Source organism: Grammomys surdaster, unplaced genomic scaffold (assembly GCF_004785775.1).
Source record: "Grammomys surdaster isolate TR1022 unplaced genomic scaffold, NIH_TR_1.0 173, whole genome shotgun sequence".
Taxonomy (NCBI): Eukaryota; Metazoa; Chordata; class Mammalia; order Rodentia; family Muridae; genus Grammomys; species Grammomys surdaster.
This window is the reverse complement of record NW_021604621.1, coordinates 3,682,024-3,705,565: the sequence shown is the minus strand read 5'-3', so window position 1 is coordinate 3,705,565 and position 23,542 is coordinate 3,682,024. Positions and strand designations below refer to the sequence as shown.

The following is a 23,542-nucleotide window of genomic DNA, read 5'->3' as shown; positions in this document are numbered from 1 at the left end:
TTAGAATTTTTTATTCTTTCATGATTTCATACATATATACAGTGTATCTTGATCATACTCAACCCATATCCTTTTTTTTTCACTCTCCCTGGGACCCCCAAATACTTCACTGTCCCACCTTCATATTCCTTCTTTTTTATTTTCAATAATCCACTGAATTCAGTTAGTACTGCCTACATGCACATAAGTGTGGGACCATCCATGTGAGCATAGGGAACCCACCAGTGACCACATCCCTGAAGAAAAATGACTTTTCCCTCTCTCGGCATCATTTGCCAATATCTCTTAAGTATGAAGCCAATGTGTAGACCTCCTTCAGAACCCTACTCTGGAATTCAATGCATTTTACCATGCCTCCCAGAAATGGGAGTTAAGGAACAAAGGTTCCAGGTAGTAGGAACTTACTGATAAGCATGCTTGCCCCCAGATTTCTGAGAAATATTGACAGAGGCAGTATGAAAAAATTATCCCACATGTGTCTTCAGAGCTCAGATTGAAGAGATGTGTCAATACTCACTGACCTTTGAGAAGGTCATGCTTCAAGGATATTTTTGATGTCATGTATGAGATGGGCTCTAAAACCAAAGTCCTGAAGGAGTACTTCTCAACTTGAACCTGCACATGAATTGCTGGTCATCTTATAGTAGTGCAGACACTAGGTGTAGAAAGTGAGGTGTGAGGTTCTGCATTTCTACCTAGCTCTCAGGTGACACCAATGCTGCTCACCTCCATACCACTTTGGAGGAGATGGTTTGTGTTCTTAGAAACCAAGAGCTACTCATTGGAATGCTATGTTCCTGTTCTGTAGAGGGAGTAAGTATCCAATAAAGTATTATTCATTAATATTTCTTCATGATACCTTTCTCAGCAAGGTACAACTAATATGAGAGCCCCTCCTCTTCCTCATTCTCTGCAATCAATTAAGATTAAGAAAATTGGGGTGGACAGTTCTTCTATTAGTCATCATCTGTGCCAGATATATAAATGTATATGCACACATTTGTATAGACATATATACATATTAGAAAGAATATTGTGTAGGATGACCTCAAATTCACTACTTAGCTGAGAAGGTCCTTGAACTTCCAATCCTCTTCCTTTACTTTCCAAGTGCTAAGATTACAGACATGTATACTCATGTCCAATTTACCCAGTGCTGGAGATCAAACCTGGAGCCTTGTTTATGCTGGGCGAGCACTGTACCAATGGTGTTACATCCCCACTCCTCACCCCTATGTTTTTCAGAACTCTTATGTGTCTGCCTTTTGAAAGTTTTTAGAATATAATTTTTTATTCTTTCACAATTCCATACATGTATGTAGTGTATCTTGATTACATCAAACCCAAATCTGCTTTCTCATTCTCCCTGGGACTCCCAAATAGCAGTATTCTTTCCAGAGGAGACAGTGAAAAGAACTTTTAAAAACCATTAGAGTAACAATGTTATTTTATCCTAGGTTAACTTTCAGATACAAGAAAAAAAAAACAACAACAACTTTCAGATTCTACAACCTCTATCTCTAGAGCTCACACATCTTGAACTCTCAGACCTTGCTTTTGTTTCTGAGTTAACCAATTTACTTTTTTCAGCAGTGAGATAATACCAGTGTACCTACCTGAGAGGGTGGATATATGTAGGAAGAACAGACTTAATAAAGATCAAATTGAAGTCCTGAGCATAGAGCCTGTCCAATCACCATCATTAATCTGTAAATATTAATTGTGAACACTGATGTGATTATTATAACTATTGTAATCTCAACCTTTAAACTCTATTTTGTGCCTCCACTATTTGCATAAGTTGAACTCCCAACAGTGACTCATTGTTTGAAGTTATTTTCAATCAAGCATAGTATGATGTGAGGAATTTGAACCCATTCTTACCAGATAACTTTTCTCCTTCCTCTCCTCATAGGAATTACTTATGGAAAACAAAAGTCAGACCTTATCGCTATTCTAGCCTTGGCAAATCCATTGGTATCCATTCAGCCTGTTTGCTTCATTAAGATCTGACTCCTGAAGTAACGTTTGCTTCTGTTAACTTCCTGTTGGCATGAGCATATTCCACAATATAGGGGCATCGAAATATAACTCCCACTTTTTGTTTGGTCAGTTGGTAGGTTGGTTTTACCCTTTGCATCTCTGTTTCCCAAAGAGAAGACACTGTTCCATAGCAGTCAGTAGTGGAGGTCTTTTGCACCTAGATTTCCTAACCCCGTTCTTTCCCCTTCCCTGTGTTGTCTACTCTTACCTAAATTACTCTCCCTACAGTTCTGACTTTGGCTTCCATCCTTAAAGAGTTTCCTAGGAGGAAAACCATAATCCTTTCTCTTTTCTGCTGTTAGATGTTGTTGTTGTTATTGTTGTTTGAGACAGAGTTTCTTTGTGTAGTCTTGGCTGTCCTAGAACTTCCTCTGTAGACTATGCTGGGCTGGCTTTGAACTCACAGAGATCTGCCTTCCTCTGTTGGGATTAAAAGCTCATACCACCACTGCTAGTTTTCTGCTGGTATTTTTAGCACATGGGAGATGAGCCCCTCTTTTATGTCTAGAAGGAGAGGCACTAAATTTTCCTTATAGTGTTCCCGTTGTTCCAGCAGGCTGAAGCCTGCAGCTTTTACCTTTACTTGCCACCTCTTTCTCTGTAACCTCAGTCAATGACCTCTAGAGATGGACTACTTTCTGAAGGCAGATACTTACAATTTACCAAACAGAACAAAATGCATGTTTGGGAATAAGTTTTTTCCTTTAATTCTTGGATGCTGACTGTAATTTTCCTTCCTTTAGTAAGTCATAGGCTAGCAATAAGCTCTTTCAACCATCTTCAGACAGGTCCTGCTTCCAACTTTATTTTCTCTCCTCCAGTCATCCCAGAACACTTTCTCAAAACTACAAAATCTCACTAGATCATTTCCCTGCTTTAATCACTTCACTGGCTTCTCATCATATACACAAGAACTGCAAACTGCTGGACTTGATATCTTAGTATCTCCAGGTGCCTGATGTCTGATGTCATTGCACTATCCTTGCAAGGACCAAACTGTGGTTTCAATCATTAACACTCTACAGTATTTCATAGGGGGAGGCCTTTTCTCTTGTTTTAGATGGCTTCATAGTAGAAATAAAAAGGTCAGGAAAGGTAAAAGACACAGGAGTTGCTAGAGGCACATGCTAGGTCTTAGCTGAAATGGATAACTAAGGATGAGAAGTAGGATCTTAAAAACTCACTAGTTACTATTATCCAAGACATAACAAATATCAAGATTCTCATAATATCTGGGTGTTACATGTAATACATAGTGGTACTTCCCAGAGAGTGTTCCTTGGATGCTTTGAGCACAAGAGTTCAGAAAAATGCTCGGTTGTGAGCATGCATGTTTCTTTACTATGAGACTTCTGAGATCCTTTAACTTGATGAGAGAGACATAGGGTGCCTACATTATAAATCTTTCCCAACTTTACTCGATGGCTAGAATCTTGTTTTCACAGAACATCTTGTGGACTAGTAGTGCTCTGTAGAGCAGACTTGGGAAATGCTGCTGTAGGCAATACAAAGGAATGCCTGACCAAACTCCCCACTGTCTCATCCAGATGCCTCACATTGTTTCTGTAAGTGCTGCTTGAGGGTAGTGACTAATTTGTCCATTGCAAAGGGGCAATGCCCTTCAAAAATATCCCAGTTCCCAACGGATTAGAACTAATGGAGTAATAGTAGAACTCATTTGGGGAATTTATTTGGGGGAAAGAGAAAGGCAGAGAGTGACACATGTTACCACAAACCTGTCATTAACAATTACAAATCATGCATAGCAGTTTTAACATTTTCATTGCTACTGCTAAGGCAGTTAAGATACATCTTGAGAATTAGAAAGCCTAAAAACACGTAGTTTAGCAGCAAAGCAATAATACACAACTGCCACATCCACAGTAGAAGGCTTTTTGTTGTTGTTGTTGATGACGATGATGTTGATGATGATGTTGTAGGTTTTTGGTTTTTTTTTTTTCTTTTAGCCTACATATTACAAGGGAAGATGACCATTTGAGATTGAAAAACTAGCCTCTGAAAACAAATTCCTGTCATTTAAAACTGCTTCGGTTGTTGGGCTGGGCCTCTGGAGGACTTCTCCAGCCCTGATGGTTTTTGAGCCTGACTTTTAGTCCTTGTTTTGGTACTACAGATCTGTGTCCCATTTGCATCTTGGGGCCTTACTTCCATGTGTCAAAAGACAAAGGATTTCCAGTTTCCTCTTGGAGGAAACCCTAGGAGATTTGTGTAATGAGATTAAATTAGTTCATGAGCTGAATAATGCAGCTGATGAGCAAAGTGGAAGAAATCTGGACAGGGAAGAACATAGAGGTTCCCTCTGAAGACTGAGCTCTGAGGGGGCTCCATCAATAAATGCCCTCAGCCCACACAAGGCTGATATCAGATGTGCATCACTGTGGATGCAGAGAATCTAGAGCAAGTTCTGTGCAGAGATTGGTACTACTGAGCACCCAAGCTTTCTTTTTCAGCAATGAGAGCTCCTCTTATGCATCATGTAATAATCTGAATCTGGCAAAAACCTGGTGACCATTTTCCCAGAAGGATACATGTGCTCTCACACACTCAAACTTCAATAACTCACTCAATAATCACATTTGGAAGTCATGATTCACCCCAGTAATCCAAGCTTTATATGAAGAGCCATTTGGCACCTAGATGTGTACGTTTACATCTTACTGGAATTCAAGATGGACTCTGAACATTCAAGCACATACCATGTTTGTTCCTTCTTACTATTCCCTGTTTCCCTGCTAAAACTAACAAGAGATGGAGAAAGAGAAGACACAGGCCTTATTTCCTTTGTAGTTACTGATTATTTAGAAAATAATACAGCTATGGCCCATGAAATCACACATAGAGACACAGGCAATGAAGCCCAGTGACCTGGATTCCATCCCCAGAGATTGTAAATTGTCCTCTGACCTCCACAATATGCACAGTATAGTATGTGTGCATACCTGATATCACATGTTATGCATTAAGAAGAGTAGGAAGAGACAGATCATTTGAATTGCTGCAAGACACCAGAATGAGTTCAGTAGACCCCAAGGGCTAAGGAGGATATGAATAAGCAAAGGGCAGTCTGTGGGGGTGTTTGGTTCTAACATGAGTCAGAGCAGAGTTGGCAAGGATCGTAAGGGAGCAGGGGCCTACCAGTAGAGCATTCTTCACCTCAATGGCATATCCTCGGGGCGGGGGGGGGGGAGGCAGGGGATCGCATTTGAGATATGTGTCACACCACTGACTGGAATGCTCCTCCATCTGGGCAGGTTTGGTTTTAGGTGATTGTCCACAAGCCAGTTGATGAGTAGCCCTGCAAGGCCCTCACTGCTACCTTGAAAGGCAGCAAGTCACCAGCATAGGGGCCCTTGCTGATCTAATGGAACTGGAATAGGACATAGTAAGCTCTCAACTCTCATCCAGTCTTCCAGAACAGACTCAGTCCCAAATTTTCTCTTTACCTTCAGAAGGAGTGCCGTCAGTAAAGTGGAGGGAGCCATAGTCAATAGACCGTTGGTATGGTTTACTTCGCCCCAGCACTTTTCAAAATAAAAGTTTCTGTGCATAATATAAGACCTACCATATAGAAACAAGTAGCAAATGACTCCTCTCAACAAATGTACGTATACAGTTACAGAAAGTTTTTAGAAACAGAACCCGGAGAGGCAAAGCTTCAGCAGCCTCATCACTCAGCAAGCCAGTCCCAAAACCAAACTCAGAACACACAAGATGCCGCCAAAGCCCAAATCTGTGCCCAGTCTGAAAACACCTCTTACTTCCAGCCTTCTCAGCCTTCCCAGCCTTCTGCCTGACAAGAAGGCATATCAGGCAGGGTCAGCTACTGCCTGACATCAGCTGAAGCACGAACAGGAACGGGATGAAAGACAACCTGCAGATGGAGTCCGGATGAGGGGGGGGGAAGTGGGATTTAACCAGGGTGTGAGCTTTCAGCGCCCTCTTTCACTCTCTTCCCTCCAGCTGCAGCAGCAGAGGACTGTTTCCCCTCACTCGGCACCTTCTTGCTTGGGACAGAGTGTTGTGTCTGTCTGTTTAGCTGAAGAGTGATCTGCCGAATCTGCTCCAGGAATTTCCTGGCCTGGGACCCCCACTGGGGAGTTGGGCCTGGGGTACAGGCTGAGAGGCCACTTGTCTTGCTGAAGGTGTGCACACAGAGTCTCTTTAAACTTTCCATGCAGGAATATCTTCCCTGCATCAGTCTCTTTGTTTAATTCAGCAGTTTATCAGTTGGACTCCATTTCCCAAGGCAGATACTGGGAACAATAGGAAAAAACTATGGCACAGGATTGGATGCCCCTTTATCCTTGGCTGGTCTCCATTTATTTTAATATATTACCCTATTTTACTTCCTCTCTGTCACTATGGTACAATGCACCTTTCTTGTCTGAGAGTGTCCCATTTTTTCACCAATTTGTTTTCATTGTAGAATGTACAGCACTTATGTTTTCTTCTTTACCATTTTTTATTGAAATAAGTTCACATACTATAAAATTTACCCTTTTAAAATATGCAGTCTAGTGAGTATTAGCATATCCTTAATTGAAACCAATACAATTATCTCACTCCTGAATATTTTCATCTTGCCCAAAGGACATTCCATACTTACTAACAGTCACTATATTCTGACTCCTATCCCCAGGTCCTGGCATCTACTAATTTAATTTCTGTCTTTTCAGATTGATACTTTCAATTCCTTTTATAGACATGGAGTCATCAATGTGGTATTTGGGGACTAAGTTTATTCATGTAGTGTATTTGTTGTTGATGTCTTGGTTTGGAAGAGGCTTATAACACTTCAAGACAGGCTTGTGTTAAACTCACTATTGTAGTCCAGGCTGGCTTCAGACTTTTAGCAAACCTCCTAATCCAGACCTTCGAATACTAAAATTAACATCCAACTCACTTATACTTTTTAAAGAATATTTTTATTTATTCTTTGATAGCGTCATGTTTCTATATATCTTGATCATATCCACCTCAACTCCCCACCCCATCTTCCATGGTGTTTCCTAGGCCTTTGAGGGGTAGTTGTTATAGATGTCCCATTTACGGCTGACCATTCAACAGTCACTTACTAGTAATGCCACTGCACAACCAGAAGCAAAACCACCAAAAGCCTTCTCTTACCAAAGTTGAAAACAGTCCTTATCTATGAGCATAAGCATAAATATTTATTAAGCTGTTTGGCAACCTGTTCATTCAGCAAAACAATGGTAGTGGGTTTCTCACTAGAGCTTATGGCCTCCTTAACCAAGGGCTTTGACCAGGTCAACAATAATAGACACAGATTTCTTCCTCCACAGCAGGTCTTAAAGACAGTCGGAAAGCAATTAGTTAATTAGAAACATCAGTTTCCGGCTGCCCTGCTGGCTTCTGATTTTACTCACCGCAGTGAACATCAAGTGAAGAAGTAGTTAGGTGAGACTTCTCTAAAGAGGTGAGAGTAGAGCTTGGCTCTGATTGGAGGGAAGCAAGATGCTAGGTGATTGGAGAAATCGAGCAGAATCTTAAACTGAACATTTTTATGCAAGCCTTTCTGGAAAGCAGCTCAGATACAGATTCAAAACAAGATGAAGTTCAATGCAATCAACACTCATCTTTGTTTAGCAATTCCCCCAAGATATACAGCAGGAAGGAGCATTGGAAGTGAAATCTTAAGCACATTGATATGCTGGGAGAAGGAGCTCAACTTGTGTTTCTCTTCCGTGGCTGTGGAAACCACCCACAATGACACATATATTTGTGACTATTCTGACCCTTAAATCCTCCTGTCTGAGCACTCTTAAGTGATCCAAAGCAGAATCTATCATGTGGGTGTGATAAGTGGCTCTGGCCAGAAAACTAATGTTGGAACAGAAATTACATTTGTCAAATTGGGGAGATGGCTCCTCCAGTAAGACCACTCACTACACAAACATGAGGACCTGAGTTCAAGTCTAAAAACTCTACTTAAAAAGCCATTTGTGGTCACGAACACTTCTAATCCTAGGGCTGTTGGGGCCAGAGACAGGAGGATAGTAGAGAACTGACGGCTGCCAGCCTAGTTCCAGGCTCAACGAAAGACCTATCTCAAGTGAGGAAGACAGAGAGTGCTATAGCACATGTTCCTCTGGCCTCCACTCCAACCACATACGCATACATATACATACATAAAACACAGGCAACACAGAGAGACAAATACTAACACCAACTTGGCTATCACTGACAGGGAGAAGGTGGGGTAAATCGAGTCCAGAGAACTAGGGCACAATACTCTGAATTTAAAAGCTTAGGAATGAGTGACTAATCACCATCCAGGATCTGATAACTTGTGAGAAATTCTACTAGAGATAAAGACTGCATTTTACTTCCTGAAGGTAAAAATAAACATTGTCACTATGTTGACGGACTGGGTAATTTCTAACACAATACATAGTATTGGCTGATTAAATTATTGCTTCTCCTTTGGAGTTTAGTGAATACCTTGTACAGAAGCAGGATATACCAGTGTAAGACCATGCTCACTGTAAGAACTATTCATCACATTCCAGCTCTTCTCTCGTTAAAAAAAAATGCTTTCTGCCTTCAAGAAACGCCCTCATTACAAGCAAGTAATGATATAACAATAATTTTACATATTTATCAAGAGTATGTAACCATTATTATGTTGAAAACATTAGACGTCTTGCTTACTTCTCACAAATAATGAAGCTGGTATTGTTAGCATCCCCATTCACGGATGGGAAAACTGAGGGAAAGAGCGATTGAACAATCTACTCAGCTGTTAATAACCAATAAATGATTATATCGAAGCTGAATGTTAAACCCAAATAGGACATTCTGAAGTTAAGCATCTCCATCTACTTATGACAGATTCCAGTGGCTACATTTTTCAGCAGTCTCCCTCACATGAATCTTATGTTGGAAAAGTACTACTTCCTTTCTTCTGTATCCTACAATCTCATCACACATAAAGCATTGAAGGGTCATGTCACAGTGTAATTAACAAATGAACAATATATTTTAAAACATGTGTTCCACTGGCACCTAGTATGAATTTTGTTGATGAAATTAGGGTACTCATTAAGGACCAGTGATAGGACCTTCATAAAATGAGCAACAGAATAATGAAGTTTTATGGGGACAGAGTTTGGTGAAGACATGAAAAATCATAATAATCTACTCTCAATGAATCTACTTAAGCCATCAATCCAAGGGGCCCTAGACTTGCAGCTCTGGAAGTATGAACCTGAATAGCATGTGTCACCAGTTCATCTACCGAACGCATTTGGTCTCACTGAGATTTTCATGTGATCTGATCCTATAGACCATAAACACTGTAACTATTTGGAGGAGAACCACAGAATCCTATTGTAGGGGATAAAATCACCTACTTTCATCTAGCCTAACCACAAGGTACATCCTTCTGCTCCTCATCTCACTACAGTATCACTTTGTCCGGGTCACAGGTGATTTCCTACAAGAACCCTTACTTGTGCGCTTTCTTTCTACTGAGGCAAGGATTTAATAGGCCTGCTCAGATTCACACAAAGATATATGGAATAGCCCTCACCCACACTTTTCCTAAGGATGCTGAATTAATAGGGTTAGGAGAAATGCCCAGTTGCTGAAATAAGACTTCGGAAGTTGTACTTATCTGTTCCACAAGGAGGAATAGAGCTAGACTACAAATGGCCAGTTTTGTAGGATGGAATTATGAACTCTCAGAAGAGACCCAAATGGTTATCTTATATACGTATATATGTGTCTAATTCACACTATCCCACATAAAATCATTTCTCTCCGCAACACATAATTCCTTCATAAGTATTATGGCTTTCTTGTGTAGCTTTTCTTAAGGAATAGAAGTGAATATGGCTATCTACTTTTTAAAGACTATTATCTAATGCATAAAATATAGTATAGAGTTCATAGTCATTTTATACTCTTATTTCTTCATAATCTCTCTGTTAAGTCTTCTCATTTTCATATTCCCTCTCCATCCTGACATCTTGCCCCCCGAAGTGGTCCGAATATATTCTAGTACTGTATCAGTTAAATATCACAAAAGCAGGAGTTACATTCAAGCTCACCCATGACACAGAGTATAAATGAGACAAAGGGCAACAGAAAGGGCGTCCTGGTCCTTGCGATTAGCCCCTGATCCTTGGACGTCCTAAGATGGCTTGTACTCATTTCATGACACTCTGAATTTACATGTCTCCTGACCTCAAAGTTGCCTTTTCTGGGTAGCCAAGAATATTCCCACTAAGAAAACTGCTGTCTGGTCGTGAGGAGAATAAGGAAGAGAACAACCAGCATGAAGGATTTGGCTTCCAGAGAGTTCAGAGATTGATAGTACCAGGCAGGAAAAGAGTGATGTGCCACAGAGTTTTTGGTAACATTTTCCAGCTACTCTGAAGAGAAGAACAAAGGATAAAAGAAAAAAGACTGTGACACAGTTATTCTCACTAAGATGTCAGTGGTAGTATTGTTGCGTAAGAGACTTTTCCTAGGAAAATTCAATGCATACACATCTATTTGCCTCAGAAAAGGAACCCACAACAGAACACAGTAAGAGTTACAGCATAGTCCAGCTTGGTCAAGCGATGAGTTTTCACTGAGGTTACTAACAGGATCATTGGTGAGGATTTACTTACAGGAGTAAAGATGACTCAGACACATTGGTAACATATATTTTTAAAATCAACAATAAAAAACAAAGGCAACATAGGTGACAACAGTCACTAAAGCCACATCCTTGGATCCCTCTGCAAAACTTCCATGCAATACAACAGGTCCAAAAATCCCTTTTCTGCCACTATCTGGCCAGCACCACTTCCTCCAGTGGTTGTTTACTGTTTTGATAAAACAGGGCAAGGGCTTTCAGAATTTTATAAGTATCGGCCTTCCCAGACATGTGACAACCTCCTGAGGCTTACCTCCTTCTGCAGTGGGTGTTTTGATCCCCAGGAAAGTTTGTTACATTGCAAAATTTAACTGCAAAGTGACAACCACTTAGGCAACAGGATGACTCTCCAGTGTTAGACTTCAGTAAGAGAAAAAGTAGTTATAAATATTTAAGATAAGGAAGGCTTCTCTAAGCATCTCAGGAAATATAACTTTGTTCATTTATAAGGTCATCCCTTGTGTAATGAGAGGGAAATGGTTTCTTTTCTAGCCCATTTGTAACAGTATGTCTCAAAGCTGGTCTGATTTCTTCATGGTGTCTTTTTTCCACTACTTTTCATAGTGTTTTGTGGGAATTTAAGTAGAAACAGGGGACATAGAGAAACTAGAAGCTATGCAGCCTGGATACTTTTATTGTAGTATTCTCCTGAGGGGTCCTGGAGCCAGCTTGGGTTTACACTGATTTCCTGCCAGTTTTCAGCTAGGAGCACTGAAAATGTTCCAAGGATAGTTGGTTCAAAGCCCAGCCACCTCAGAAAAGCTGGGAAAGGAGAGGATAGAGACTGGGGTGGCTTTTCTTGCTTATGTGGTTGGGAAGCATGCTGTGTTGGCCCTATAAAGATTTAAGAGGAGATTTGAGACATGTGCCCCATTCTTAGATAGAAAAACACAAACAAGGAAAAGTGGCTTGTGCGACATTAGAGGGAATTGATACTGGGCTCCCATTATGATTCATAGATATTATTCTAAAACTTTAGCACCTGTTTGTGAAACTAATGCACACTGGAAGGCAGAAAAACTATTTGTGACCCTACTCTCCTACTGAGCAGCTCTGTAACATGGGTCAAATCTTTTTTTTTTTGTGATATTGCACATCAAGCTTGAAGGCATGCACTCTGCCACTGAACTATGTTACAAACCCAAGTCATTAAATTTCCTAATTCTTGATTTCTTCATCTACAAAATTGGCATGACCATGTATACATTAGAATGTTATGGATGAAAACCAATGAAATAATGTGCTTAAAAAACACCATGTGCATAATGTCCACTTAGGACTCAATAAATGTTAACTATTTTTATATTATGATAATGATGACAGGTATTGTTATTATTAGCCTTTATCAATTTTACCACGTCTTGAGAATGTCAGTTTGTTTTTAACAGTTATAGTGATGTGTAATTCATCCACATAAAGTGGACTCTTATTCATTGTAATTTTTTACTGATAAAATCGCCCCACTCCCTACGCCACTCTCTAATGAAACTCGCAGCTCCTGCTAGTTCACCTCTTCCACCATCCTGTGACAACACTTTCCATACATCAAGGATTAGTGACCTTGGAACATACCCATTACAATCTTGGTGTCTATTCTCTGTGTGTGCATATATATATGAGGAGAGATACATAAAGTCAGAGACAGAGATAAAGAGAGACAGAGAGACAGAGGCAGACACAGACAGAGATCAAGAGCATACATACTCAGGCAATACCAAATATACTAAAGAAGATCCAGTGGCAAAATTCTAGAGATCATTCACTGTACGTTAACTCACTGAGTGAATTATTTTTTCTGCTCTGTGACAGATGCATGCTAGACTCAGTCGAGTAGAAATACATGAAAGAGACTCAGTATTCAAGAAATAATGCATACACATGTGTAAATAGGCTGACAGGAGGTGAAATTTAGTTTCAGGACACAGCGTATTTTGAGTCTTGTTTTTGCCGTCTACTAATTTTGTTACATCAGGTAAGTCAATCTCATGATGTGTTTCCCTCCAATGAGAAATGAAGGTAAGACCCTAACATGCTTGGCATAGGTGGTTATGAATCTGACTTTCAATAATGTATCTGCAGCCTCTTTGGAATGGTTTGTTATGTGACCATAGTCCACAGACATACATTCCAGTAACATTCAAGTTCCAGATTGTGTACTTTAGACATAAGGTACCTTGAGAGGTCCACAGTGTGGGCTGGAGTCGTTGCCCATCCTTGGGTAGAAAAGGAGATGAGAGTTGAACCTTTATAGACAAGGGCTTCAACAGATAGAAAAGAGTGAAGGAAGAAGGCTGTCTCAGTGGAGGAATTAATAAGTAACTACAGAGAAGTTAATGCAAATGCATGATAAACTATATAAAACATTACAAGGGATATTGTTTCCAGAGCAGTTACAATAGACAATAAGGGATTCTTCTTCTGAAAGCCTAAGAGAAAACTAAATACTAGTAGGATGAACTACTCTTTAAGTAAGTTAATATCTTATCCATCCTGGACCAAGTATAAGTTTAGTCAAGGCAAAGCCTTATCTTCATTTCTCTAGTGCTTATGGTAGTGCTTGACACATAGCAAATGTTCAATAAATTCTAAAGAAAACCACATGGTCAGTTGTGATTCTTCTGTGGCCGTTTTAACCTCTTGTGCAAGGACTGTGTTTTAACTCCCTTTGTATAGTACATCCCCCATCTGCTGTAGAGAATTATGAAATTTGTTGCAGTTATGCCAATACTTGATGTGTCTTGTTTGTTTGTTTTCCTCCTCCACTCTGTTCCAGAAGACTCCTTACCACCGGTGAACAATAAGGTGACCAGCAAGTCATGCGAATACAACGGAACCACTTACCAACACGGAGAACTGTTCATAGCTGAAGGGCTCTTTCAGAACCGGCAACCCAATCAGTGCAGTCAATGTAGTTGCTCGGTAAGACTCTGCCCCCCAGTGCCCATGCCACTCTGTACCCAGATAGGGAAGTAGCTGCCTCTGCATCTGTATTTTCACGGAAGCTGACACTATCAGGTGTTTGAATGAAGATGAGTTGAATTGAAATCATAAGCCTCCCTGCCTGTTCAAGTTTGAACAACTGTCAAAGGGGTCCAAATCAGTTATAGCCAAGGCTTACAGCCATAAGAGTGCTAAAATGAGCAAAGATGAGCTGTTTGACTTAATCAGCATGTACCTTTCCTAAGTGTTTATACCACCTAGCCCTTTACCTGAAGGTTTCATAGCTATTGAAGTCTTGGTGATGTTGTAGGTGCAACACTGCTATTGCTCTAGGACCACTTGATCAAATTTTCAAGAAAACTGGGCATCTATTTGTTCCTTTCCTATTTCTAGGCATTTTATCCCTGGAGTATATTGCTATTCTTTTCATGTTATTACCAATAGCTAGTCATTCTCAATTTTCTACATTGATAGAATTATGTTCATATCTGATCACAATGATTCCAATACACTGACACCGTGTACACTTTATACAGTCTAGCACCTATATCCATTCCTAATTGTTCAGTACAGAGCATGTTAGACCAAACAATAGAATAGAGTAGATATTTAGCATGAAGCAGAAGAGGAGCAATCAATGGATTCTTAGAGCTAGTGGATTCTGGGAATGGGGGCATCAGTTTTGAGGACATGGATCCAAGTAAGTGACTCATTCTCCAGTGGATGTCCCCTTATGCCCTTGAATAGTACAAATGGACTCAGTGGCTTGCAAACAAAAAAAAGGATAAGACATTAGGAGGGGTTGGGGATGGGGTGAATACGAGGAGATTAGGGGAAGAGTAAGGGTTGGATTTGATCAAAATACATTAGTATGTGTGTGTGAAATTCTCAAAGAATTAGTAAAATTGTGTGCTTTTAAGTATTAGAGGGTGATGCTAGAAGATTGCCTCAAGTTTGAGAATAAGCTGAGCGACACAGCAAGAACTTGCCTCAAAAAATGACAACAGAAAGATAAACAAAAGATGAAAATGGAAGGAACTTAGAAACATCTTTATTAATTGACAGAGGCAATAAACACTGGATAATCAAGGAAAATGATAGAATCTCTCCCAGTTGGAACTTTTAGTGAAAACGCGGTATCTCAGTAACATGAGAGAATATTATTGTGACATTGTTTCTCTAATGGCCTTCCTGGCCTTAGTAGCATGTGTATTCAAGAAAAAAAAACCACAAAGTTTCAGGGATAACATTTAAAAGGCAGAATTTTAGGAAATTTGAATCATTTAGCTTACAGATACAACTCCCAAGTGAAGTGGTTCCTCTCCCTTACTTAACATGGGATTGAGCTCTGGAATTATACAAGATAACCTTGCATAATTTTTTCCCACAAAAAATGCCTTGCAGTTTTGGTTTTGAGAGAAGACTCTACTGAATCTTTTAAATAGTAGCTATAACACAAATCCTCATTTCCACCCACTCTCTACAGCCAGCTTGAGATATGATAAGGACCAAAGGAAATAGTAACACTAAGAGAGAGGAACCAGATTGTGAGGGTTTCGAGGCTGGTGGAAGTCCTCCAGGAACACTGTTTCCTTGAGCCAGGATACATGACAAAGATTGTGAACTCTTTGGAGAGTTCATCTCTTTCATGAAGAAAAAGAAGTAGGGAATGAAACAGCAAACAGCAAAATGATGGAAGAGTCTAATAATAAACTCTAAGAGAGAGAGCATTGTCATGTTCTGAGTCCTCACTATATCCCTGGTATACTTATCAAAATACTTATCTCAGATCATCCTAGAAGTAATTCTTCTTTTCCTTGGCAGGAGGGGAATGTGTACTGTGGTCTCAAGACTTGCCCCAAACTGACCTGTGCTTTCCCAGTCTCTGTTCCAGATTCTTGCTGCCGAGTATGCAGAGGTAAGTGTCCTATATTCCAAGAATCTGAATACTGCCATCCTAAGTAGCATCCTGTTTGGTTTCTCCATCTTTGTTTATAGAGATGCTCTCAAATTATGTACCAAATGGACTCATCATCGCCTCAAACTAGTCTTTTCTTCATTTGCATCTACTTTTGGCTTTACAGTGGTACTGTATTTCCTTTCTAAGCTCCTGGGCTCACACTTATCACCTTTAACTTGTTCTTTGTTGCCTCTTCTCAAGTTACCAAATCTACCAACAGGCCTTTCTAGTCCATCCCGGTAGCAATATTAATATTTTCTTCTTTAGATGCACACAATCAGTGAATGTATTAATCATCTCCTGTGTGCTAAATTAAAACTAAACTATGCCCAAGGCTATATATGTAGTATATGCATATGAGATATTACTAGACTGTTTATTATCTCTATATGAATTACAAAAAGGAACCCCATACTTAGGACACTCTCTTGCCATTTTCCAGAAAGCCCCTATACCTTCAGTTGTGATACCCTGTGTCAAGACAAAACCTACGCAGCCATAACAAAGAAATGTTCTTTGCCCTTTCAGAACTCATATTTCACCAGAGAAGACAAAAATAAAATAAACAAGCAAATATCTACATGCATACAGTATAGATATTTTCAAGGTAATAAATAAAAAATATTTTAAAATTCAGAGGTTTACACTTTAGTTGTAAGGAAGGCACTGACAGAGAATCTTGAAATTCAAACCTGAAAGGTGAGGAGTTGTCCATGCAAAGAGCCTGGGGAAGAGAATTCCAGACAGCGATGAAAAATAGTTCTAAGGCCTCAGGAAAGGAAGTGCTTGGAGCATTCCAAGAGTCTGAGGAACACTGTGGCTGGAATAAGGTAACTGTGGTTGAAACTGGCAAGAGATGAGATGGGGCCAAGGAGAAGAAGTTAGGACATGCAAGTTTTTAGTGCCCTGGGAAACCAGTGGAATCTTGTGAGCAAGAGTGCTGCATGGTTCCATTAAAAAGTGGTTCTTTTGTCTAGGTTGTATTAAAGGGAGGCAATAATATAGGAGGAGAGGTCTGAAAGGTTGGAAGAGTAACCTTTCCAACATGGAAGGATGAGGCTTGCTCTGGGATCATGATGCAGAGAAGTTGTTCTAAGTACAGCCTGTGGGATCATAAAGAGTTTCAGCCTAGCATGGCTGTTTTCTAGCTGCCTGACCACCATCAACCTGCCTAACAGTCTTTACAATTAGGAAAATGGTTGTAAGATTTAAGTGGGATAATGCGCATATATGTATGCATTGTCACAGTGTTGTTATTACATTTGGGTCAAAATAATAGAAATTGAGATATCATTCCCTTTCCTATCTTTTGACCTTTGTTCCCATTTAATTTTAATATAGCATGAGGTTGATACTATAACCGTCTGGTCATTCCAGTCATTAGGCCAAGATTGTTTTATTTGAAAAGGGGGATACAAAAAAAACCTATCAAACAATTAATAAAAGAAAGGACATCGTGGAATAGAGTGTTATTACATCAAATAACCTGTATGCTGCAGCAAACAGGCTCACAAGACAGAAGGACATGGGTTTGACCTTATAGGACCACCATCTACACTATTCCGTTAGACAAGACACTTAACCACCCAGAGCCTGGGATCTCTCAGCTGTGACAATGAAGGATGTGACATTCGCCACCCACAGTGGTGGTAAAGATTAACTGCAATGGCATAGAGTGCCAGGATAAGACCTCATAGAGAGTGATTGTTTAAGAAGTGGCAATTATCCTGAAGTTAAGTAGAACTGAGCCTTCTCGTGTTTGATAGATTTGCCTTTTATTTATTTAATCTCCACAGACAGAGCTTTATTTCTAGTCCTTCTTGTGGGAACAGATCCTAGCACTGACTGTCTTCAATTCTCTTGTCATGATTTAAATTTTCCCTTTTAGTGAGTCCTCAGAAGCAGCAGATGAAAGCTCGTTATTACTGATCATGTATTGTCCCTTCATATGCTTGACAATTTATTAAATTCTTCCTTTGGCATCTCTAGCCTAAATGCACCATTTTCTTTCATCTTTCTTTATAAAGACTAAATCCCCCACTTTTATAAAAATTGTTTTTTCTGTGCCTCCAATTTCTTTACATCTCTCAGTTGTATATAATGTGCTTGAAATGCCTTTGAAGTTCCCATTTCTGAAGCACCTAGTTATTTTTTCTGTTGAAATGATGTTTGTACAAAGGTGTATCTTGTAGAAGCATATTACTCACACAGCAGGGAACCCAGACACTTCTTCCTTATGCTGACCACCCTAACTGCAGGCCAAATACTGAAGAAGAAGAAAAAAACAACAACCTTTTGAGTGCTGAACTTCATATAAAGGGCCCCATTGAAACAGCCTGTCTGCACTGTCACCAAACACTAATTCTCGCCTTTCTCCCTGGGTCAGACGGCAATCCCAGACTCAGATTGAATCTCTGCCCCAGCCTCAGTTGTTTAGACATGTCTGTGAGCCTGGGACAGTCAGGAGAGTGTTGGCAGGGTGCGTGTCATTGCTGGCACCTCAGCAAACCTCATCTGGACTGGAAGCATAGTGAAAACAGCCGCTAGAACCATAAGGGAAACTTTATCAGAAGAAAACATCTCTTCAGAGATTGTACTACTGCCATATATGGGGCAGGCAGACCTCAAACTAAACCCACACCCAGCTTTCCCCCCACCATTTATCATTTCTTCTTCCCGTCTCCTGCCTATGTTGCCAAGTCAAAGGGGAAGGCTATGTACTTGGACTATGGACAAGGGAGAAGAATTAGGGGTAAGCTGCTGAATGTATTCAAAGGCAATCGTGTATTTTATACATCGTGTGGATATATAACACTTACTACATACCAGGCAGTATGTAAGTGCTTACGGATGGAGTAACACACTTGATCTGCACAACAATAGTGGGAACTGGTTTTCTTCCTATTCTACAGCTACAAATCGAAGACTGAGACCCTAAGTGATCTGCCCCAGAGGCAGATCTAAGAGGCAGAATCAAAAATTGAGTCTAGTCATTCCGATTCCAATGTTCCAAATTAGTAACCACCACAAAAACCGTTGGGATACTTTTCTTATTTACTTACATCATTATATGCTAAATCCTTCTCTTTCCCCCTAAAAACAAAAGTCCTGAGAGCAAGTTCCAAGCCTATTTTTGTCCACCATTTTCTCTCTAGCACTGAAATAAGGCAAGGCAAGGTGCATAGAAGTTAATTGACAATGTTCTTGGGAATGAATGGAAGCAGATATCTACAGCCAAGAATCTTTGAGTATGAAGAAAGAGATGGGTGGGATGAAAAGGTCCCCTCCAGTTGTAAAATGGGTAAACTGAGACCTTACAGAGAAGAGCAGGCAGTACAACTTTCTCTTAAGAGGATTTATCTGTACCATGTGCCATATATGTTTCTTTTCCTCCTTTACTGTCTCACACCAGGAGATATTCTTGTCACAGTACTGTAAATGTGTAGCAACAGTTAGTGAGGCAATTACTAATTTGGGGCTCTAGAGTTAGCATGACTGGGTTCTTTTTTTCTTTTTCTTTTTTTTTTTTTTTGGGTTTCTGTTTGTTTGGTTTGCTTCTTATTCCCATGGATTCTTGCACAAATCATGTAACTTACAACATATATCATATACCACCAAGGATGGGTGTTATAAAAGTCAGTACCTGAAAGAAGGGAGGATCTGGTCCAGGGAGTAGGACTGGAATCCCTGGAGGAACTCCTTTCCGTCAACTCCCGTGATTTCCAGGTCACTTTGTGCACTCCTGTGTGAGGAAAGTGGAAAAACAGTGACAGTCCTATAGTCACTGAATCTTTTCATTTCTGATGCTATGATGAAACTAGCACTCCCATCCATGCCCCTCACCACTGCCCTGTTGTCCTAAATCACATGTGGTCCCTGATACTTTAATTCATTGTTACTTGTTTAGATAAGTGAGTGAACAGGGTTGCTTGTTGTTTTGGTTTTGGTTTTAAGCTTGAAATGGAATGTCCCTATTTAGCCTAGGCTTGCCTCACATTTGTGATCCTCCTGCCTCAGTTTCTCTGATGCTGGGATTATAGGCATGCACTTTGAAAAGCTTGGCTTCTTTGTAAAGGCTTTAAAAAAATCTGGTTCTTCCTTTGCCCATTTCATTGACAGGAACACACACCCAGACCCTGTGGCTCAGACTATGTCATTTTCCCTTGTGCTACATATCTCTCTTCAACTTTTCCCGCTACAAGCTTTAAATGACACCTCCCTTTCACCTATTAGAATGTAATCATTCAGGAGCACACTCCCTCTTGCCCTCTTCTCCTCCTCCTCCTGAAGCCCTTCTTGGCTACAATTCTCCCTCCCTTGCCGAGCAATTATCAACAGTTCTTGAAACATCACTTCTAATAGCTGTGACTAGTGCATCGGGCATTCTGACTTCCTTCTTTAACTAACTGTAGATCTTAGTCTGGTCCCTACATTATGATCACTACATGATTACAGCACAATATCTGAGACAAGGTCATTTCTAAAGTCAAGAGGTTTATCTCAGACTTCTAGAGGTTAGAAATTTGAGACTGGGCTACTCTGTCTGTTAGATGAGGGCCACATGCTTTTCCATCCATGGGGAAAAAAAGTGGGATAGAAAACTGGTAGTTTCAGAAGCAAGGAGGAATACAGAGAAGCTGAGCTGATTTTTTTCTACTCTTACAAGAGATCCAGTCTCCAAAGAAAGATGGTAACCTCTCAAACACCACATTTTCCAACACCATCAGAATCAAATTTATATGTAACCTGTGACAGGGACAAACAACATCTAAATTATAGCAAAAGAGTTTAGCATTTAAAATAGTCTAATATTCTCTTGTGTTGTTCACTGTTTCATGTGTGTTGTTTTCTGAGTTGGGTTCTTCTTTAAGTAAAGGACCATCTTTTCTTACCTTGTTCTCCCTAGCATAGTAGTAGCCATCTAGCTTGTTGATGGGTTTCATAAAATCTAAGACAGGCATGATTACAAAAATACTCTTAATGTAGTTTCAAATTCAGGTCTCATCTGGAGACAGAAGAGGTTATTAATTCACAGCTTCCTCATTCCAAACTCATTGTTCCAAAGGCTTTTTTTAGTTTTAGAAATGAAGGGAAAACCAGGTATGGTGGCACACGCCTTTAAACCTAGCACTCAAGAGGCAGAAACAGGCTGATCTCTGTGAGTTCGAGGCCAGCCTGATCAATGAACTCAGTTTCAAGACAGCCAAAACTACAACATGGTGAGACCCTGTCTCAAAAACAAACAGAAAAAACAAACAAGCAAAAAGAACTGAGATGACAACAGTATATCTAAACACAGAGCCTCCCAGATCAGTCCTGAGTTATTACTAATTTGGCCCAGAAGGAAATGTTGTGGATGGGAAACATTAGTTGAAAAGCAAAATCTGGGCTGTGGCTGTAGCTTAGTGATAGAGCACTTGACTGGTATGTGCACATCTCTAACGTCTATCTCCAGCACTGTAATTATTTAAAAGCTAAAACCCATGTTGTGTAAGTGAAATGTTATGCCTGTTCACTAGCATAACATGTTCTCCTTCCAGAATGAGTAGGTTATACACCCATTAAATATCATATCTATACTTAACAATGCGGACTTATACGGTTTTTAAAGGCATTCATCTTAAAAATTTTGTACTGAAATGAAGTAATGTTTACTTTAGTATATTCTCATCTACACTTGAAAACAATTGAAATATCACATTTTCAAGGCTATACAAAAGTCTGACCACTGTCAGTAATATCTTTTTAACAGTGCATCACCTCTGGTCAGGAATATGCAGCCATATTAGAGATATTCCAGTGTTGCCTGCCCTTCCCCCACCCCCAGCTTCCAACTAGAACCTTTACCTTCCATGGACATTTTCTAGATTGTTTTTGCTTTCTCTCCATTCTTTCTTCTCAGAATTCATCCCTACATTATTGTGAACTGTCTCAGGACCCCAACTCTTCTGACATCATGTTTCTTTTTGGCATGAATCTTATTTCTATTCTATTGCTTCCTTTGAACGGTGGATGGGATACCACTGAATTTCATATAGAATTTAAATTAGTAGTTGAGTGTTCTAATTAGCCATCTGGGATAGTCTGTCAGGGTCAATAACATCTCAACCCTTTTGTAGAGTTTTAGGGTTTTTTTCCCCTGTGATTGTGTTAGTGTGGTTATAAAAATGAAGAATTCCCAGCACAGCATTTTATAGCAGTTATTTCTTTATGGGTGGTTAAAGTCACTTTTTAGCCTCATTCTTTTTTTAAAATACTTTTAGAAATCCTCTAGCTACCCAGAAGCTCACTATTGGATGTGCCCATTGCTCAAATTAGAATAGTCTCTATGAGCCTAGACTCTGACATTTATAGGAATCTGTCTGACATCTTGGTTACCAACATGAGAAACTGATAAAGAACTATGAAAGAACCTAAGCATGCTTAGAAAATCTGAGACATCTCCTGTCTCATATATATGTATAGATATGTGCCTTGATCTTGTATATCTATGGCTATGTGTCTGTGTATATGTGTTCATGTGTGCAGAACCTTGGCTTCTGATGATTTAGAAACAAAATGTTCTCTTCCTGTGTGAGGGTTAAACTTTCTCCTTACTAGGTTCTGCTTGCTTAGTTGATCTAAACTCTTTCTTCTGTTAAATATCTATACATGTGCAAGAGTCCCTGAATCTTGGTTTTTCCCACCACTCTGTCTCAGCTGTTTTTGAGGAGAAGGAGGAAAAATCAGAGAGAAAGGAATGGAAGAAGGATAATAGGCAATGCTCACCTGATAATTTCCATGTGCTAGGCACTGTTCCAAAGTATCTTTTATATATGCTAACTCATTTATTCTTCAAAAGCCTTCAAGGTAGGCATTACTGCATCTATTTTAATAATAAGGAAAATGACACACAATGAGGTTGATGGATTTGTCCAAAGTCACACATGCAGAAAGATGGAAAGCTTGGGTTTGCAGCCAGACTCTGCAGTTCCACTCTGCTCTCTTAGACATTTGATGTATGCTGCCTTTCAACTTGGGGAAATGAAGCAACTTTGAGAATTCTGTTATCTCTAAGGCTATGGAGAAATGCAGTCTATGTGATGATTTTTGTCTCCAGAGACTAGATATGGTACTCTAGGAAACATTGACCTCATTTTTAATGATGAGTTTGGATATATTTAGCTATATCATCATTGAAAGACTAGAGTGTTAGCCATGCGCATCAGGTACTTACTGGTTGATCTACCATGTCTATGCCCCTGAAACTCGGCTGCAAATGGGTTCACACTCACAATGCAGCTTTATAAAAGTATTGTTCATTTTTCTGGGTAATTGCCTTGTACATAGCAGGTAGAGCTCTCATAAATTGCTTTCTTTGTACTTGATCTTCCATTTTCCCTCAAAAGCTTTTTCACTATCTACCACTTTTCTTCTGGTCTCAACTCATTTCTCTGAAAATCTGGAAATACCACATCTGACCCTCATGATTCATTTGTTAATGGTGATTAGAGTGGTTATATAATTCACTACCTAAACCAGACATTTCAGAAATCAAGAGATAAAGTCATAATAATTGTGCCTGACAGACAAAGAGACAATAAAACTAGGTTAGCCTAGATATAATGGGCCTTACGGCCACTGTACTTCCGATGTCCTAAGTGGTTCAGAAATGACCACACACTGGCATACTTTTCTGTTAGGGCCTATCTTCATGGGTATATCAGAATCTCATTGTACACATGGTCTTTTGAGAGAGCAGACTTTGCTTCTTTGACCTACTCAAGCAAACCAGGGATTAATGGAAGCCGTGTAAGTTATAAAGAGTCTAAATTTAAACCTAGTTTTTGACCATTTTTCAAAAACTTGTTTTCCATTTCTCCCATTACCAGAAAGCCAAGCCATTCCAGCCCCATAGGGTACCACTCGGA

At 39.8% G+C, this 23,542-nt stretch overlaps 1 protein-coding gene across 1 annotated transcript in view; it reads left to right on the top strand.

Annotated features, from left to right (window-relative positions):
• The window catches only part of Chrdl1 (chordin like 1), a 105,975-nt gene that overhangs the window by 50,737 nt on the left and 31,696 nt on the right, over positions 1–23,542 (top strand). The window contains exons 5-6 of the mRNA XM_028767473.1: positions 13,509–13,651; positions 15,497–15,590. Of these exons, the coding sequence (XP_028623306.1) occupies positions 13,509–13,651; positions 15,497–15,590 (237 nt within the window). The remainder of the gene's footprint in view (positions 1–13,508; positions 13,652–15,496; positions 15,591–23,542) is intronic.